Consider the following 19145-nt stretch of genomic DNA (forward strand, 5'->3'; position numbering starts at 1 on the left):
TGAAAGGTACCGGCAGAGATGTGAAGGCGTACCGACTTTGGTGCCATGGCCAGCTGCTCTAGGTTTCTCGGTTCAGGACCCATGAAGCGAACAGCCAGATCGAAGTGATCCCACTGATTCTCGAATAGGTTTAAATACGGGGAGTTTGGTGGCCAAGAGAGCACGGTAAATAGACACTGGTGTTCTTCGAACAACGCACGCACACTGCGATCTGTGTAACACATTGCGTTGTCCTGCTGGTAGATGCTATAAGGCCGAGGAAAAACAAACTACATATCCGGGTAGACATGATTCCCAAGGATAGATGCGTACATGTGTTGATACACTGCGCCTTCCAAAATCACGAGGTCACTCAGGAAACGTCACAAAAACATTTCTCAGACTATAACGCTTCCCCTTTTGAACCATATATGAAGGTGGTTCAGTTCTTTCAGACATGCCCAAAAGAAAAGATACCATCCTAATATATACACTACTGGCCATTAAAATTGCTACACCACGAAGATGACGTGCTACAGACGCGAAATTTAACCAACAGGAAGAAGATGCTGTGATATGAAAATGATAAGCTTTTCAGAGCATTTACACAAGGTTGGCGCAAGTGGCGACACCTACAACGTGTTGGCATGAGGAAAGTTTCCAACCGATTTCTCATACACAAACAGCATTTGACCGGCGTTGCCTGGTGGAACGTTGTTGTGATGCCTCGTGTAAGTAGGAGAAACGCTACATATCACGTTTCCGACTTTGATAAAGGTCGGATTGTAGCCTATCGCGATTGCGGTTTATCGTATCGCAACACTGCTGTTCGCATTGGTCGAGATCCAATGACTGTTAGCAGAATATGGAATCGGCGGGTTCAGGAGGGTAATACGGAATGCGGTGCTGGATCCCAATGGCCTCGTATCACTAGCAGCCGAGATGACAGGCATCTTATCCGCATGGCTGTAACGGATCGTGCAGCCACGTCTCGATCCCTGAGTCAACAGATGGGGATCTTTGCAAGACAACGACCATCTGCACGAACAGTTCGACGACGTTCGAAGCAGCATGGACTATCAGCTCGGAGACCGTGGCTGCGGTTACCCGTAACGCTGCGTCACAGATAGGAGCGCCTGCGATGGTGTACTCCACGACGAACCTTGGGGGCACGAATGGCAAAAGGTCATTTTTTCGGATGAATCCAGGTTCTGTTTACAGCACCATGATGGTCGCATTCGTGTTTGGCGACATCGCAGTGAATGCACATTGGAAGCGTGTATTCGTCATCGCCATACTGGCATATCAGCCGGCGTGATGGTATGTGGTGCCATTGGATACACGTCTCGGTCACCTCTTGTTCGCACTGACGGCACTTTGAACAGTGGACGTTACATTTCAGATGTGTTACGACCGTTGGCTCTACCCTTCATTCAATCCCTGCGAAACCGTACATTTCAGCATGATAATGTACGATCGCATGTTGCAGGTTCTGTACGGGCCTTTCTGGATACAGAAAATGTTCGACTGTTGCCCTGGCCAGCACATTCTCCAGATCTCTCAGCAATTGAAAACATCTGTCAATGGTGGCCCAGCCACTGGCTCGTCACAATACGACAGTCACTACTCTTGATGAACTGTGGTATCGTGTTGAAGCTGCATGGGCAGCTGTAGCTGTACACGCTATCCAAGCTCTGTTTGACTCAATGCTCAGGCATATCAAGGCCGTTATTACGGCCAGAGGTGGTTGTTCTGGGTACTGATTTCTCAGGATGGATGCACCCAAACTGCATGAAAATGTTATCACATGTCAGTTCTAGTATAATACATTTGTCCAATGAATACCCGTTTATCATCTGCATTCCTTCTTGGTTGTAGCAATGTTAATGACCAGTAGTGTAGTTAAGGCTAACTGGCCATTGACCTTCTTCTTCTGTGCTGGATGCACACGCATTGCCCGAACACTTACGGGACTCGGTAAGATTGTCTGCCGCGATTAACGAGTGTAATGGGAAGGGGCAATACGAATGTAGTATGTGGACATTAAGTTGGGAATGTGGGTCTCACAGGGAACGTGTAAGGGATAAATCCCTGAAGCCGCTCTATCCTCTGTGTCCTCGGTGGCTCAGATGGATAGAGCGTCTGCCATGTAAGCAGGTGATCCCGTGTTCGAGTCCCGGTCGAGGCACATATTTTCAACTGTTCTCGATATGCATATCAACGCCTGTCGACAGCTTAGGGTCTTGATTTAATTATCATTCCTTTCGACCATTGTTGCAGGGTGTTTACTTTCAGACGTTTCACGCTGATGGAGCATTAAAGTGATACGTCTGAAGAGACCCCCCAGTCGCCACTCGTTGATCGACCAGTTGCGTGTCGCGCAAATTCCAGCCTTCGTCGCCGATGAACAGGAGTCAGCATGGGTTCATGAACCAGACACCTGCTGCGGGTGCCCGTCAGCAGCAATATTCGTTGAAACATCGTTGAGGAGAAAGTGTTGGCAGCCCCTTGATTCATCTGGGCGGTCAGCAGCTCAACAGTTGCACGTCTGATTACGTAGACTTTCCCGGCGAAATAAGTATTGAAAGTCTCTTCGGGTTTGCTGCCGGATCCTAAAATCAACTTGACTCGATATTTCGGCGATCCAACTGGTCGCCATCTTCAGGAAAATTTTCAAGTTGCACGTCTGTTTGCCCATACACATCTCTGCAGCCATCGTTCACCGCTGTCATCTATTGCCGGTGGCGCAACACAGTTGCCTCGGCGCCGGTTTCCGACAGCTCCGTTTTGCCATTCACGGTGTATTTTAACCACGACGGCAAGCGGGCAGTTTACAAACTTAGCTGTTTCGGAAATGTTTCCATCCTTGGCCCAAAAACCAATGATCATGTCCTTTTGGACGTCAGAGAAATCGCTCTGTTTCCGCTTGACAACAACAACTGTACTGTTTTCTGCACCCCCCCCCCCCCCCCTCCCGAGCACCCCTCGGACGCTCTGTATCCCCTCCACTGTTAGTGCTTCTACCTGCCGTGTTGAGTGGTTATTGGACGTTGACGTCGAACATAGGCAGTGCTCAATGGTCACATTCATGTGACTAACAGCGTATATTGCGTGAATCTTGTAAGACATAAGCAATTCAAGATAACGAAACGAAGCTCTCGGCGCGTTACAGTACGCAGAAAGAAACGTAATTTTATTTCACAGGTAATATTCTGAACGCTCGTATTAACAGTGATTTGAAGAAAGTTTCTTTGTAGACGGTATACTTTTTAATGGAGTTTGAAAGCTGTTTGAAAGAGAAATGCAATGACACAACACTTATTAATGTTGGCGCTGAAACATTTCACAGAACGTATCATCGAAAACAGTCTGCCTCCGTAGCTGAGTAATCAATGTATAGGTTTAGTTAACTGGTGCTTGTGGTATTCTAGTCATGGCCCCTTTTTATGTGTATTGTTACACAGTGTATTTCATTTTTGTGGCTCTATTGTCTTTCTCTTTTTAAAATTAATAAATGAAGTAAACGAAAAGTCTGGAAAAGTTTTTTTGGTGTAAAAGTGGTGGTGCCATATAGTATTAACTCTGGTTTTGTTTTATTCTTTTTTCTGTAGTAAGTTGTGAGTATTTTAAAAAAAAAAGAAGAGGAAGAAGAAGCGGTAGAGGCGTTGGCTGCCGGTCTGCCGGGCTCCTGGCCCGTGTTCGATTCTTGATAGTGGCTTGTTTCAGTTCGATATTTTTTGGGTGTGTCTGACAGCTTTGTGGTGATCGGAATGCTTTTCTTCGATTTTTTTTGAAAGAGTGGTCAGTATGTCCGACTGCCGTGCGGAGTACTCGCATTCGATTTCCGGTACTGCCGGGTATTTCTCTTGCGTAGGAGGAGCGATTCAGGGTGCTGTCGCCCAACTGAAGCCAGCTGAGGAGCTACTTGAGTGAAAAGTAGCGACACCAGGTCTCCTAATTCTACAACGGCTGGAATAGCCGTGTGCTGAACATAAGCTCCTCTATACTCCATCCATATGATGTCGTTGATTGGTAATGTCAAGGCGATTGGATTGGCCTGTCTATGGCCAGAACGACGGCGTTTTCTCCCATCTTCGAAAATGTGCAAAACAGAGAAAAATATATTGGAGTCCACTGAAGCAACAAGAGCACTGCTGAGCAGGGCTATGGCAACATGCTCAACCGTTTTATGCAGCAGGAAGATTCGGGAGGACGACGGTTCAATCCCGTCTCCGGCCATCCTGATTTAGGTTTTCCGTGATTTCCCTAAATCGTTTCAGGCGAATGCCGAGATGGTTCCTTTGAAAGGGCACGGCCGATTTCCTTCCCAATTCTTCCCTAACCCGAGCTTGCGCTCCGTCTCTAATGACCTCGTTGTCGACGGGACGTTAAACACTAACCACCACCACCACCACAGCAGGAAGATAAGCCGAGGCTACTAACACAAAACATACCGGGTGATTATAATTAAACTTTCCTTGTTTAACGTGTTATAATCGAACGAGTTTCAGACTTGATAGCATTAATGTCCAGAGTATATAGGGTGCCTGATTTCCATGCGTCACAGCGCCACCGTCCAGTTCCAACTATGGCCACCAGGTGCTGCGAACAGTCATCGTGATTCCTGGTCTCAATCATCTGATCAGTCGTAGTGCACCTGCTGACGTGTCAACATGAGGTTGTACAAAACGAGCATTATTGGTGAAGCTCTATTATCAAAACAACAGTAATGCTGCAGCTGCACTTCGAGAATATCGCCGGCTGAAAGGATTTGGGAAGGGTCCTCTTTCTCCATCTCCTGTGTCGAGGCTAATGAAGAAGTTCGAATCAACTGGAGAACTGGGCGTCGCTCCAGGAAGAGGCCGACGACCGTTTGCACGACAGGTGGTTGATGGAATCGCTGTGCTATGCCGAACAACACTGCGCACAGTTCTCAATCGTGAGGCAGTGCACGTGCTGCGTCATGACAGTTGAACATGCCGTGGTCCACTGAACCCAAGGTGGTTTCAACCATTCTCAAATGGTATCTGTACAAGATCAATATCATACATCAGCTTGCCATACAGGACGCACAACGAGGTGTTGACTTCGTTCTCCACTTTCTCGCAAAGATTGAAGTTAACGAGGGCTGGCTCTGGACCGTCCTATGGACAGACGAACCTCATTTTTCTCTGACGGTTGAGGTAAACACACAGAGCTGCCGAGTGTGGGGAACTTCACCTCCAGTCACTCTGCATGAAGTTCCTCTGTATGGTAAACGTGTCACCGTATGATGTGGGTTCACAACTACGTTCATCATTGGCCCCATTTTTTTTATGCAGGTTGGCCCTCAAGGGCCAAAGTCTTGCTGTATGACTGGCCACCGCTACTGCATTTTGCTTTTCCAGCATGTCATACCTGCCCTACAGGACAGAGACACATTGAACTCAACGGTTTTCATGCGAGATGGGGCCCCACCGCACATCGCTTTTGAATTTCACCTGCTTCTCCGAAACACATTTGGAAACGATCGAGTTATCAGCCGATCGTTTACTTGGCCGGCGCGATCACCTGACTCACTCCCTGTGATTTCTGGTTGTGGGCAACCTGAAGCACAGGGTCTACCAGGGAAACATTCGCACGTGCTGATCTGAAGCGCAGCATATCAAGAGAGGTAGCCAGCATATCTACAGACATGCTTCGTTATGTTGTGCAGAATGCAATCCTGCACTTTCAGACTCTTTTCGACCTAATGGTTGCCATATTGAGACCCTTTTGTAACAGTAATGGTACCGGTATGTAATGGTATGATGTACCGTAGCAGCACATTAAAAGTGTTTCAGTTGAATCGATTCTGTATTATTTCTCTTCTCCATGTCCCCGATACTAATGCTACCAAGTTTGGTACTCGTACGATAATTAGTTTCCGTGTTATAACATGTTAAATAGGGAAAGTTTAATTATAACCACCCGGTATTTCCTCTTGGCTCCATTTTGTACTACTGAGATACAGCGCCATTTACGATTTTGGTAAATGTGTGCGAAGTTTTAGCGATTCAGAAAACTTTTAGTGTTCATTAGGCTCACTACGTCGTACAAGTCATATAAGGAAATCATATATTACGATATCACATCAAGACGCAGCTATGTTCGCTCACATTTTTGTTACGATGAACCTATTTCGGCTTGATTGCCATCTTCAGGTTATATTATGTGGTCTTAATATCTATATGATATCGCTGTCTTAGTTGCTGTCACTACTGTATAAGTTTATTCCTTTGATGTTAGTGGAGCTAAGCTTTAGCTGGAGCAGTTATTTCTAAAGTTGTCGAATTGTGGAAGTATCTGTATTCGAGTCTGCATTTACGAAAAGACTGTCTGTTCCGTCTTCACGCGGAGACCCCCGAGTGCTTCTTAAAGAATTCGGAGTTGTAAACTAAAACACGTACTGTGGGACAACTGTTACTACAGATATTACGCGAAATTGTAATTAAACGAAATACGTGAGTCAACGAACTAAATTTACACGCACAATGATTTGGTGTTAAACCACCTTACGGTGTGTAGAGACGGATACTACTTGTACGCTATCCCATTTCTTATTAACGTTTGCGTCAAACGAAACTGTCGGTAACGCTCTGCACGACCTTAGACTCCTCTAATTTTCCCATCATGGCCATTTCAGACCATGTATCTGGGAGAAACATGAGGGGCAGTGAAAAGAAAACGAGACAGATGGTAAAAAGTGAGAAACCGTTTATTATTTCAAAATAATCTCCATAACTGTTGCTATATTTATCCGACTGAGAAACAATATGATCAGTGCTTTCATGAAAAACTGTTTGCGGTTGCCTACAGAGCCATGATTGTACCCAGGAGTGCATCTTTTTTGTCCGAAGAAAACTGATGGCCTACATGGATGTTTTCCTTCAGGTCTCCAAAATCATGTAAATCACATGTGAAAAATCCCGGACTGCATGGAGGATGCGTAAGGGCTTCCCGGCGAAACATCTGTAGCGTTGTCCAAACAACCTTGGAAACATGTGGGAGGGTCCACGTGCACGCTCCAGAAGTTTCACTGGAAACCAATGGCTTAAGCCAGCGGTGCAGGATCACCCGATAACCTGATACTTACTGCGTTCATCACACGAAAAAAAACCTGATGCAAACATTACATAATGTATTCTTCCTCGTTTGCTGGAATCTCATTGGATTTCGTTTCACGTAGAGTTGAAGCCAAGCAGTCTTGAGCACAGTCAAGTATGATAATAAGGGCTGTGTGTTAACGGCCACACCAACTGAGCGATAATACGGGATAACTTTACCGGCGCTTGTAACTTGGACAGCGCTAGCCAGCGAGTTGGTCCAACTAACTTGCAGTGACGTGAACAACTGCAATGAAACAATACAGCTCTGAATATCAGTTAATTTTTAAACAAATTGAAATAACATACGGCAAAGCTTCGGTAATACGCTTCTTACGAAACCAGTCGGAAACGTGACATGGTCTAATTCTTAGCTAACATAGTATTGTCCTTAAAAATAAGAGCGATGAAAATGCATAAATTAAACACCTGATAATTCTTCTGCTTCAGCGATCTACGACGTAAAAGCGTATTGCAGGGATTTCACCGTACAGTTAAATATTGAAGAATACATTTTAGTACTGAAACTGTCATCTGCTACGTTGATAACGAGGCGATCAACAACTGAATCCACAAAGTATACCAAATGCCACATTTTCTCCTCTTCATTTATGACATGCTGTTCTGCATCAGGCAAGCGTTAGGCAACAAGGCGTGAGAGAGCTTCGTGCGTTAGTTCCAGCACGTCTGGCAGCTTATATGTTTTGCTGTTTCTCGCGACAAATTCCAGATTAATTCTATTGTGTTCAGATTACAGTGATACGGTAGCAACTGTGAAAATGCAGCATGTGCACTGTGTCCCCGATGCCGTGAAAATTCTTGCTTTCCGTGTTTCTACAACGCTTATCACTCTGGTCCGTGTGAGACCACATGTGTGGTATAAAACAATGGACATAGTCCAAAGAATGAATATTTGGTTTTTCATTTTTGTCGTAAAATGTAATTTGTAATGATTTATTAATTTAAATAATCTTTATTAACAATCCTTTACGAAATATCCATAATTAAGAATTTATATTTGTAATGAAAACTGTAATTTTGTGCGCGATATGTAACTAGAAGCAAGATAAGCGTTTTTCATTTTAAAAAAATGATGGTCAGATATGTGTTAATCAGCATGAATTTGATGAAATTTATATTTAAAGGATGTCAGTAACCGCGATCAGCAGTGTATTCCATTACTATTCGTCAACGCTACCGATTACTTCACGCATCTTGTTGAGAGAAAACGCCATAACTTCAGTAAACACAGTTTCTCGGTAATTTACAAGCCGATTTTCTCTATAAACTTGTCAAAAACTTTAAGAACAATCTCTTTCTCGTCGTTTTAACGGTGTTCCACGCGCTTCTTTTTACTACGGAGCAGGAAGCTGCGTCAGCCATTTTTCCGGTATTTATTAACTGTACGACAAACAAAGCAAAATGCACAAGTGGGCCAGGCCTAGGCACATTACAACACTACACCAAGAGAGAAAGTATGGGCTCAGTAGAAAATAGCATGGGACAGAAAACCAGCGGGCTGCGACTGTAAACGTTTTTTGAAACAGAAATTTCATAGCTAAAGTTTGATTAAGAATAATTTTGAGTGCCGTTAATACGTTAGAAAGATATCTAATACACGGTGGCACCGTTAAAACCAGCCCACCTCCCCTCTGAAGGCGAATGAAGTATTTCGACTTCTGAAATAAGCAGCTGCAGCAATGGACAGTTTTATGCAGTAATCGATTGTTACCATTCTTCTGTTAGCATTTCAGTTTATTTCATCAGTGAAATTAGACGTTTCTCTTTGCTGTCTGCAAAATGACTTTCTTGATAGAAGAAAGAATTGAAACTGTTGAAGCATATGTGAAAACAGGCTCGATTAAGGGAACTCGTGAAATATTCGTGGTCAAGTATCTGGACTGAGACTACCAGTAAAGAGAGCAGTACAGAGTCTGTATAAAAATTAGCGCACCTACGGATCTGTGCAAAATGTAAAACGACAAAAAATTTCTTCAGTTCACACCAAAAGTTTTTGCAGACATTCGCCAATGATTTATTCAGAGTTTTTATGGTACAGAATGGTAAGGGGTTGAAAATTAGAAAATTTTATTAAAACTCATTTACCTTGCTACAAGCAAAGTGCTGTCATATTAGAGGCAGAGACAGGAAATAAGTGGTATGTCGCAAGTGGATCAGGCCTAGGCACGTAACAGCACTACACCAAGGGAGAGAGGATGAGCTCAGTAGAAAATAGCATGGGACAGAAAACCAGCGGAAACGTGACATGCATATTCGTTAGCTAGTAAGAGATGTCAAAAGAACATCTACCTATTTCATAAGAACCAGTCACAGAACCTACACAGCGTTTAAGAGCCTGCTAGGCGAATATAGCAGAATGAGAAGGACACCTGCGATGTCATAGCCTCCCCCTAGCTCCCTTTAAATACTCAATCTCTCCAGCTCTCAAGGAGTAGATCACTGGGATCGATGACGAATCTATGTCCTAGATACTCCAGGACTATCTATGAACCAACCGAAGAAGAACCTGACACGACGGTCTTCGCCCTATGAACTTCATACTGTTCGCTGCCTACCATTGTCCACATCGTGGAGTGCTGAAAGCACTGAACTTCAGCTTGAAAACCAGCAGAAGGGCCTTGTGTGGTCCATGTTCCAGGTGGTGAAACCTATCTGGCCGTTAGGAAGGAGATCGACCAACCACAGGACTTCTGACAACACCATATCGCAGATGGGTCACCAAGGGTCAACACAGAATTTGGAGTGGGTTCGAGCACGCTCGATTAACTAGTTCGAGACGATTCATGCTGGACCATAACTGCACCAACAGCACGGTGCGAGGTCATACACTCTTCCTGACTCGGCAGCCATCAACGGGAATCCAACACGCAGCTGAATGATGAATCCGCTACTGGCTAGTGTGGTACAAGGCAACTGTAAACATGGTTAATAAATAATTGAACTTTGACACATAAATTGATCCAACAGGCGCATGTAAGTAGGAGGAGTTGCTAGTGGATATTGAACAGTTGTAACCTGAGGCCACATCGCGGTGACGGTTGCACAGCAATTATGGGAGTATGACGGTCAGAAACGTGTAGATTATTGCACATGGCTTTTGAGTAACATCAAAGATAGTTTGTTAGACCGTTCCCATTACTTCATGAGTAATGAAGCATGACTTCATCTTTCTGGTCATGTGAATTCGCAGAACACAAGGTACTGGGCAGCGCAGAACCCTGAAATTTTGTGTCAGCAACGATTCGGTGTTTCATGCGGTGTAACAGGAAAGTGCATCATTGGACCAAAATTTTTTGACACTACTCTCAACACAGTTACATGTATGGCAAGTTTTGATACATTTTGTGCTCAGCTCACTGAATATGAAAAACAATACTGTTTCTTCAAGTAAGATGGAGCAACATGTGACATGTCTAAGGTGTCCCTGGAACGAGTCCATGATGTCTTCACTGAGGAACGAACTGTCAGCAAACATTTGTGGCTGCCATTTCACCGGATCTAACAACATGTGTTTTTTTCCTGGGGGCCACTTGAAGAGCAAGTTGTATGAAACAAATCCTCACACAATACATTAAATGAAAGACAACATCAGCTGTGAAGTTGCCGCCACCGGTATCCGAACTTTACGCCGACTTTATTTGAATATGTTTCGATGTGCATAGCTGTGTATAGGCGTTGCAGGCGGTAAATTTCAGCATCTTCTATTAATATATGTTTCACTTTATTTTTCTTTGTAAATAAACGGTAAGTCCATTTCAGATTTTCGTTTCTGTAACTTCACTGCATTTCTTTACTTTTACCTGTGCCATTCAGTACATAAGTAGGACCTACTTCCAAGAGCGTAACAACAGCAGTGATTGTATATTATGGCTGCAGACCAATTGTCAAGTTTGTGTTTGTTTACTTCAGTTCTATTATTATGACGAATAAAGTATAGTCACCTACAACGCTCTGAAGTAACCAGTACAATTGCTTGAGGGTGTGATTAAAATTTCGTCCAGTCTGCGTATTTTATATATGCATCGTGAAAGTGCAGTATAAAAGTTGGGAAAGACAGCGAGTGGCAATTGTGTGCAGGTGTCGCTGTCGTACCTGGAGATCTACAATGAGAACATCCGTGACCTGTTGTCGCCCGGTTCTGGCTGCCTTGAGCTGCGGGTGGACACCAGAGGTGCTGTGCAGGTGGCAGGGCTCACGCAGGTCGCCGCCGCCTCCACCGATGAGGTATGTCGTATGCAACTGCTTTATAAGCCTCCACGTCTGCCTATACTTCATTGCTTTGTTACAAAAAGCGTGCCCCCTTTTGCAGATTCTCAAACCCACGACTCATGTGGATATACAAGCTGTCCCACTAGGCGTGATCAGTATTCAGGGATATCACAGGAACGCTCAGTTGAAGCAAAACAATTCATATCGACTTATGTCCTATTACGAATGGTTTCCCAGATAGAACAAATTTAATGTTCACTGTTATTTGTTAACTGATGGCTTTACAAAAATTGCTTTGAATGAAACTTTATAACAGAATGCAAAAGATGTACTGAATATTTCAGACGATGCAAAAAAGCTACAAAATTCTGGGCACTCTGCAGAAAACACAAAAGGAGTCCCACAGGCTTCAGTTTTGGGTCCACTCCTATTTTGGGTCCAATTCCTATGGCAGAAAGATCTTCCCAATGAGGATGAAAGGAATGGGGTAGGTTGGTCTAGAATGAAAAGCCAAAGACACTGGGTGAGTAAGACACATATCTGTACATCACTAGCCCAAAAACAAACATACATTAAACAGGTTCTATCTCGAAAAATCTTTGGAATAGGGCATATGTTCATATGAAGTTTCTTGCTTCAAATGAACATTCCTGTCATATCACTGAATATTGACCATTCCTCCTGGGAAACCCTGTATTTATACTTATCTTGATTTGTTTTGTCCATGTCTGCAGGCCCATGAAAGATGAATTGCAAACATTGAAAAGCAAACAAAAAGTGTCTGTGGCATTCATTTTCTGTTACTCTGCGCAAAACAAATATGCATTACTCCACTTCAAAATGGCATCCTAAACGTTGCTACCACGTTGTGTATTAGAATCGAATCAACTGAAACTGTTGCTCTCCCATCACTTTTCTAGTAACTGCTGTAACTCAGTGAAAACTATCCAGAACAGCACATGGTTGCCCACCTCAACTGTGACTGCTTCATGTATTGTGGTGGCTCATCACATCATTTCTATGGTGCCATCAAACTTCATGTCGGATAATGAAATATCTTATGAATCATATTATTATTTCCATGGTGAATCACACTAAATGCTAATTTTCAGTATGGTTTAGGGGAACAAAACATAATTTAGGGACACCCACTGATTGCTGGTCTCTTTACATGTAAGATATGTTTATGATATACAGGTTGAATTTGGTTGACAGGGGGAAATATGGGGTAAAACTATACAAAAAATAAAAATCACTAAAAATGTCCAAATTAAAATGAAAGGGAATGTAAAAAAACTACAGGGAAAAATGCAACACCGTCAAGAAGTGTGTTCCATGGCACCAGGGTACAACTTGTGCATACTGAGTTGTTTGAAGAGTTAGTGGTTCATTTCCCATGATCATTGGTGATCAATAGGCTCTCAGGAGGTATGTGAATGTGATTTATTCATCTCCTTACGTACAAACTTTCAAATCATTTGATCTGATGTACAGGAGAAATGTCAATATTTACAAAAAGAAACTTTTTTTCTCTTTTTCGAGAGAAGTGCAAAAGTTTACATAATATTTTACATTTCTAAGTTGCAGCTACACAAGTACATAAAACAATACATGTAATACAAACCATGTGTTCAGACTGTAAAACTGTCCTCAATGAATTCTTCGACAGAACAATAACACTTTTCCACCAGAAGAGTAAAGAGCAATCTTCTCAGTGAACCAAGCTCCATATTAAATATATTACTGCCTATTATTTTATTGAAAATTTTTAACCCCATATACTCTGGCGTTTGGGCCTAAAGTTTTAAGTGATGTGTTCGAAGTTTGAAATTGTCTCTGTGGCAAGTGCTGTAGTTGTGGTCAAAACGGAAAGTGTCTAGTGTATGTTGATTTTTATATAAGAACACTACCACCTCATATATGTAAAGTGAGGGGATATATAGTATTTTTAAATTTTTTAACAGCGGTCGACAGCATACCACCGAATATCAGCCGCGCGCAATACTGACGTATGTTCCCTGAAACAATATTCTTCGCAACTCGTGCATAATTAATTTCGGCTCCATACATCAGCTAGAAAAGTTTCTTATAAGGATCGTGCAATGAGCACTGTTTTTAAAGAACCAATCTGATTCGAATCATTTTCATTAAAATGAGTTCGGGACCACCGGTGCACATTTATTTTTACACATTTGTATTACCTTAGGCATTTATTCTGCATAATTGCGTAATTTAAATTTGAATTTGCCGCTGAGATAATTGTTAAGATGGCGGCAGACAATTGATAGAGACTTTCTATGGTTAGAGCAAATAAATAAATATTTAAAATGCTTATTAAACGCTATAAAATCTACATTCGTATTGTGCACTATTTAGACTTCATCAAGCAAACATTTGATTTGTTTCTAAGGAAAACACAGACAAAAACGCGATACAAATCGCTATCGTCAATAGCTGCGCTCCTTGCAGCGGAAAGAAATAATTAACACAGATAATGCTTACTGAGAGAGGAATTAAAGTTACAAATAATTATTTACTCATATTTAGAATAATCATGAACTCTATTTTCAAATAATAATTAACAAATAATCACAATTTCTTAACAGACCTCAGTTTGATATGCGTCCGCAACATACAAAAGCCAACCAACAAAAGGTAAAAACAAAGGGAGACAAACGCAGATCATAAAAGGAATTTACAATTACCATTGTCTTTGTATGATACACATCGATATGTCCAATTACATCATAGAATATTACATAAATAATTAATATTTATCCTGTTTTTTACTAGTTTTTTCATATGTCGAATTGAAAATGTTTATAATTGTTATAGGCATAATTTCCTCTCGTCGCACTGTAGCTAAAATTTATCTCGTGGATGTTACAATGCCCCTTGGGCTGAGAAAAAAATTAGTTTGTCTATTGTATATGTTTTATCAGTCCACGTAATCCACGTAGATTTGCTACTCTCAAGATGCAAATGTTCAGTTTCAATGTTGTTTTAGACATGATAAAATTATAGTTGAATCGAGTACTTTAAATGATTTCAGTGACTGTATTATCTCGGAAGTTGCTGCGGATACTTCCCGGATTAACTTACCCCCTCATTTGGGTTCACTGGACTCGGAAAACCGGGAATAAAACCGTCCAAGGGGCTTTATAAAAATACAGACGCCTACTTTTAACAGTCAGGTTTGACATGATTCTAATAAAATATGATGGAAAATCCAAATTTATGACTGTTGTAAACATCTGAGATAATGAATTTTTTCTTTATAGTGGTATATCCTAACAATTTCCAAAGTTACTCATTTATCGAATGTCATAAGAATTTGCTGCTGACGTTGTAAGACCGCCCCCGTATCGAGCCGTTGGACCGCAGACAGGTAGTGGCTGCTGCTGGACCGCCCCCGGCCGAGTCGGTGGGTCGTCGGTTGCCGTCGGCTGCATCGTGGTTTGGATCTGCTGCTGGCTAGAAGTCGTGCTGCAGCAAGTCTTGTTTCTCCTTTCCCACGGCCCTCAGTTTAAGACGGGTACATGAAATGTCAAAATATAAGCGTCAGTGACAAGATAACTACTATTCTCATCCTGTGGAAAAGTTTATTAGTGTCCATTTCACTTGCATTCACACGGATGGAATTAGACTGTTCTTGGAGTGTGTTCTGTATTTTGACACTGTTCAACACAACGTAGTGATTCACATGTAAGTTCATCACAATATGCACATTTTGAACACTGCACCGTTAATCATACAAGTGTCCGTAGTGTGCTTCGTTTACTTAAGCGGAATGTAAATATTTTCGTGACGCGCTGCGTAGCCAACGTTGCATTATTGTTTTGCCGCGTGGCTGGCTGTACAGTCTGTCACATTAAATTTGGCACGCGGAGACGCTTCATATCAAACTACTAAAGGTCATCAGTGCAAATTGATTATTAATACAGTCAACAGTACTCAACGTTCATAGCGTTGCTGCTAACTTTGACACTCCAAGAGCGTTCATAAGGTTACGTGATCACAGTTTTTATCACTGTTCATCATTACTCACAATGTACATCACAGTTCTTCACGCGTCCACTAGTCCCTGCGAAACACATTTCACCGTTCTGATTGCTGTCAGTAGTTTTCCACAGTACTTAACAGACAATCTATATGCAAATGACGCTTTTCAAGTAATGAGGTCTGGTACACTTGCAAATAAGTTCATATTACCATGACTGAATAACAAAATTTAAAATTTTACGCTGTCACATGAACATGAGGCAATATAAAACTTTCAGAATCTGCTGCATTATCTTGACCATGAGATCGTTACTGAACAGTCCAGATAACAGTACATTTCCATTTTTATTACAGATACATATATTTATATATTTCAATTTTAATTTTTTTTTTATTGTTACCTACCATGCTTTTGGGACAGATGTCCATGTTCGGTTTATCTAAGCGGGATGTTGCTCATAAGAGCATTTTAAATGACTTCGTAATGAAACCGTGTACGTAAATCAGTACACATGCAGATTTCGCTTCACTAGTGGTGAAAGCAGTTTATTTTATTATTTATTTATTTATTTTTTTTTCCTCAGTCACACAGCTCACACACCACCAACACTCGCTACGTGTGTGGGACTACATGACTCAATCTTACGAAAATATTTTGTTATATCCATTCTTACACACGAACAAATATATTATTTAAGCATTTTAATCATTTCTATCTTACGTATAGAAAGGTAAAATTCCTCACATTTAATGCAATGACACTCAAGTGTTTATCAAGTTATTTATTATGGGGATTCTCTACTCCTTGTTCAAATAATTCAATAACATTACAGTGTAATACTTGACATAAAAGCTTATAAACTAATACATACATAATATTATCAAATTATTACTGCTAATTATTTTACCATAAACATTATATTTGGAGTTATGGGATAGTGAACTTGCACTTCTGATTGGTCCTTTGTATCACTTCGTTTTTCTTAGTCCAGGGGACCGAGTAAGATGCTCTGCAATAGGTCCTGTGCGGATATACTTTCATATTATACTGGTAATCTTTTATGATTCCAGGGCGTTCAGTGAATACTTCGAGGTATCCAGATAATAATTCTGTTATTTGTCTAGCCTCTGAAGCATTAATGCAAGTTACCTCCTGTACTTTCTCTTCTATTGTTGTGACGATGTCACTCACGTTGCTGGGTGCATCGTTATTTCGATTTTTGTGACACGTCTGTGGGTGATTATGATCTAACACTAACAACTTCTGATTGTTGACAGAAAGATTCATTTTTCTCATCAGCGGAAGGTTCGCACCGAACTCCCGATTCAGCATTAATCTTATGGGTCGCTGTTGGTACTTAAGTGCGCATGTCCCACGGGCGAGATCAATTACAGCTTCCCTTTCCCGAAGGAATTCAAGACCCAGAAGCACCGGTACTGACAAGTTATCCATTAGTAGGAACGTGCATAGTAAGCAATCATTTCCCAAGGAAATTTCCACCCGTGTCTGGTATTTTATACTCCGTGCCTTTTTTCCCAATGCCTCTATAACCTTACAATTTGCAACCGGCAAAATCGGCAATCTCCTTATCTCCGATCCCTTCTTGAAAAACTGCGTGTTCATAACTGATACATTCGCACCTGTGTCAAACAGAATAGTAGTTGTTACACCATTTACAGCTCCGGTGACACTTGCTTGGATATTTTCCCTTTGTGGCTTATCAGAGACACCAGGTTCCTGATATAGCTCATCTTAGATAGTGTTGCCATCCTGATACCGTATCATGTTTATTTTTTGTTCTGTCGACCTATTGCCTTCATTGTTGGCCTCGGTCACCTGGCGAAGGCCTACAGCGACCGAAATTAGTTTGTTGGCTTCTGAATGTTTTGTTTTGTTCCCGAAGGTACCTCCACTATTCTAACATTTTGTGAGTTTTCAGTCGGAGGAGGCCTGCTTGGATCCCACCACGGTGGATATTGATTGCTTGGTATAGGTATAGCCTGTACATAATTTATTGGCTGACCTGAATTGAGAGAATTTTGCTGCGGCTGCCAATGACTTGGCCCTGGCTGCCGCCAATATTCACTGTCACCCCGCATATTTTTAGGCTTGTCTTTATATGGACTGTCTGACCTGTTGTCATTTCGTCTCTTTCGGTTGCTATTGTTATTGTTTGGGTTTTCATTGTGGTACGGCCTCTGATTACCATTCGGTTGTTGGTGTTCTTCGGCCTTTTGATAATTACTGTTATTATTATTAGGATAACCAAAATTTTGGTTGTAGGGTTTCCTACAACTATTATGATTATTGTATTTTCCGTTACTATAAGCTTTACTTTTATTTTTCTTTGGACTACCTTCGCCCCTATTTCCATTATTTCCATTCCATGAATTTTTTCTATTAGGACTATTATTATTGCTGATTACGTCAGAATTTTTTCTGGCGTCTTCTTGCACTAGATCCAGAGAATCAATTACAGACAGAAATTCTTTCAGATCAGTGTCTCTAACATTAAATAATTTTTCTCTAATATGTATGGGTAATCCAGCTTTTAACACTCGCAATAAGTCTCTGGTGGTTATTGGATCATCCCAGTACCGCGTCATGTTAATATATTTTTCAAAGTACTTTCTTAAGGAACCTGACTTCGGATTGTACATTTCTGCACTGTAAACAATTTTACGGATTCGCTCTTGAGTAGACGCTGACCAGAATTGATCAAGGAACGCCTTCTCAAAGTCATGGAAAGTCTTGCAAACTTCTGCTGCATTTAATGCCCAGAGCGACGCATCACCAGAAATATGTGAAATCACAAACTGTATTTTCTGTTCTTCCGACCATGATTTTGGAAGAACACTTTTGAAGTTTCGAATGAAAATTACTGGATGTATGTTTTTCTTGCTTTCTTCGTTAAATATTTGAAACTGCCTATGCTTAATTAGGCTTTCTTCATCCATCAAAGTAGTTAAGTGCATGGAATTGCTATCATTCGCAGGTGGTGTGGTTACTTTATTATAAGTACATTCTATTCCACTATTATTGTTCCTTGGTGTCACATATTGCTCTGGTAATATCGGTCAATTACCAAAATTTGGTCTTCCTTGTGGTGCATTAAAGTTCGCCGTTAGATTATCTGCGATCTTTTGCCTGTCAGATATTCAAAGTTTTGATTTTCAGAGCTCAGCACCCTGGCTACATCTGTTCGGACTTGCTTTCGGATTTCCGAGGGAATGTCCTCCTGCATTGTTTACACAGCGGTAGCCAAAGCTTTGAATTGGTTCCCTAGTCTATCTACTTCAGTTTGAAAGCTATTGACCTGAACTGGAATGTTTGTTAACGGTTCAATAGTGGTTTTTACTGCATCGATCTCCTGCTTAAAATGGGTGGTAATAGCATTATCATGATCGATCAACACTTGATTTATCCTACGGACAATTTCTTTATCTCTTTCCAGTAAAATATTGTTGATATTTTCCATAAATTTCTTTTCTTCTTCTTGGTTCCTGAGCTCCTGTTGCTGTTTTTCTATAAGCTTTTCCTGTCTACGTTTTTCCTTTTCCTGCTGACGTTGTCTTTCGCGCTCCTGCTCTTTAAGCTCGCGTTGTTTTTCACGCTCCTGCTCTTTAATAGTAAACTTTTCAAATAATGCTGTTAGCATATCCTGTATGGACATAGCTTGAGCATTGCTAACTTTTGCCCCTTGCCCAGAAGAAATATTGTCATTAATTCCTAACTGGTTGAATGCAGGAGTGCCAGTTTGTTTTGGCAACTCCTCGGTTTTACTATCACTCGGGACATCAGTTTCTAAA

The 19145-nt window shown here is 41.5% G+C and overlaps 1 protein-coding gene across 1 annotated transcript in view; it reads left to right on the forward strand.

The window, feature by feature from the left end:
• The window catches only part of LOC126457464 (kinesin-like protein KIF19), a 610440-nt gene that overhangs the window by 288834 nt on the left and 302461 nt on the right, over nucleotides 1-19145 (forward strand). Inside the window, exon 4 of the mRNA XM_050093755.1 lies at nucleotides 11202-11348. Within this exon, the coding sequence (XP_049949712.1) occupies nucleotides 11202-11348 (147 nt within the window). The remainder of the gene's footprint in view (nucleotides 1-11201; nucleotides 11349-19145) is intronic.

Source organism: Schistocerca serialis, chromosome 2 (genome assembly GCF_023864345.2).
Source record: "Schistocerca serialis cubense isolate TAMUIC-IGC-003099 chromosome 2, iqSchSeri2.2, whole genome shotgun sequence".
Classification (NCBI taxonomy): Eukaryota; Metazoa; Arthropoda; class Insecta; order Orthoptera; family Acrididae; genus Schistocerca; species Schistocerca serialis.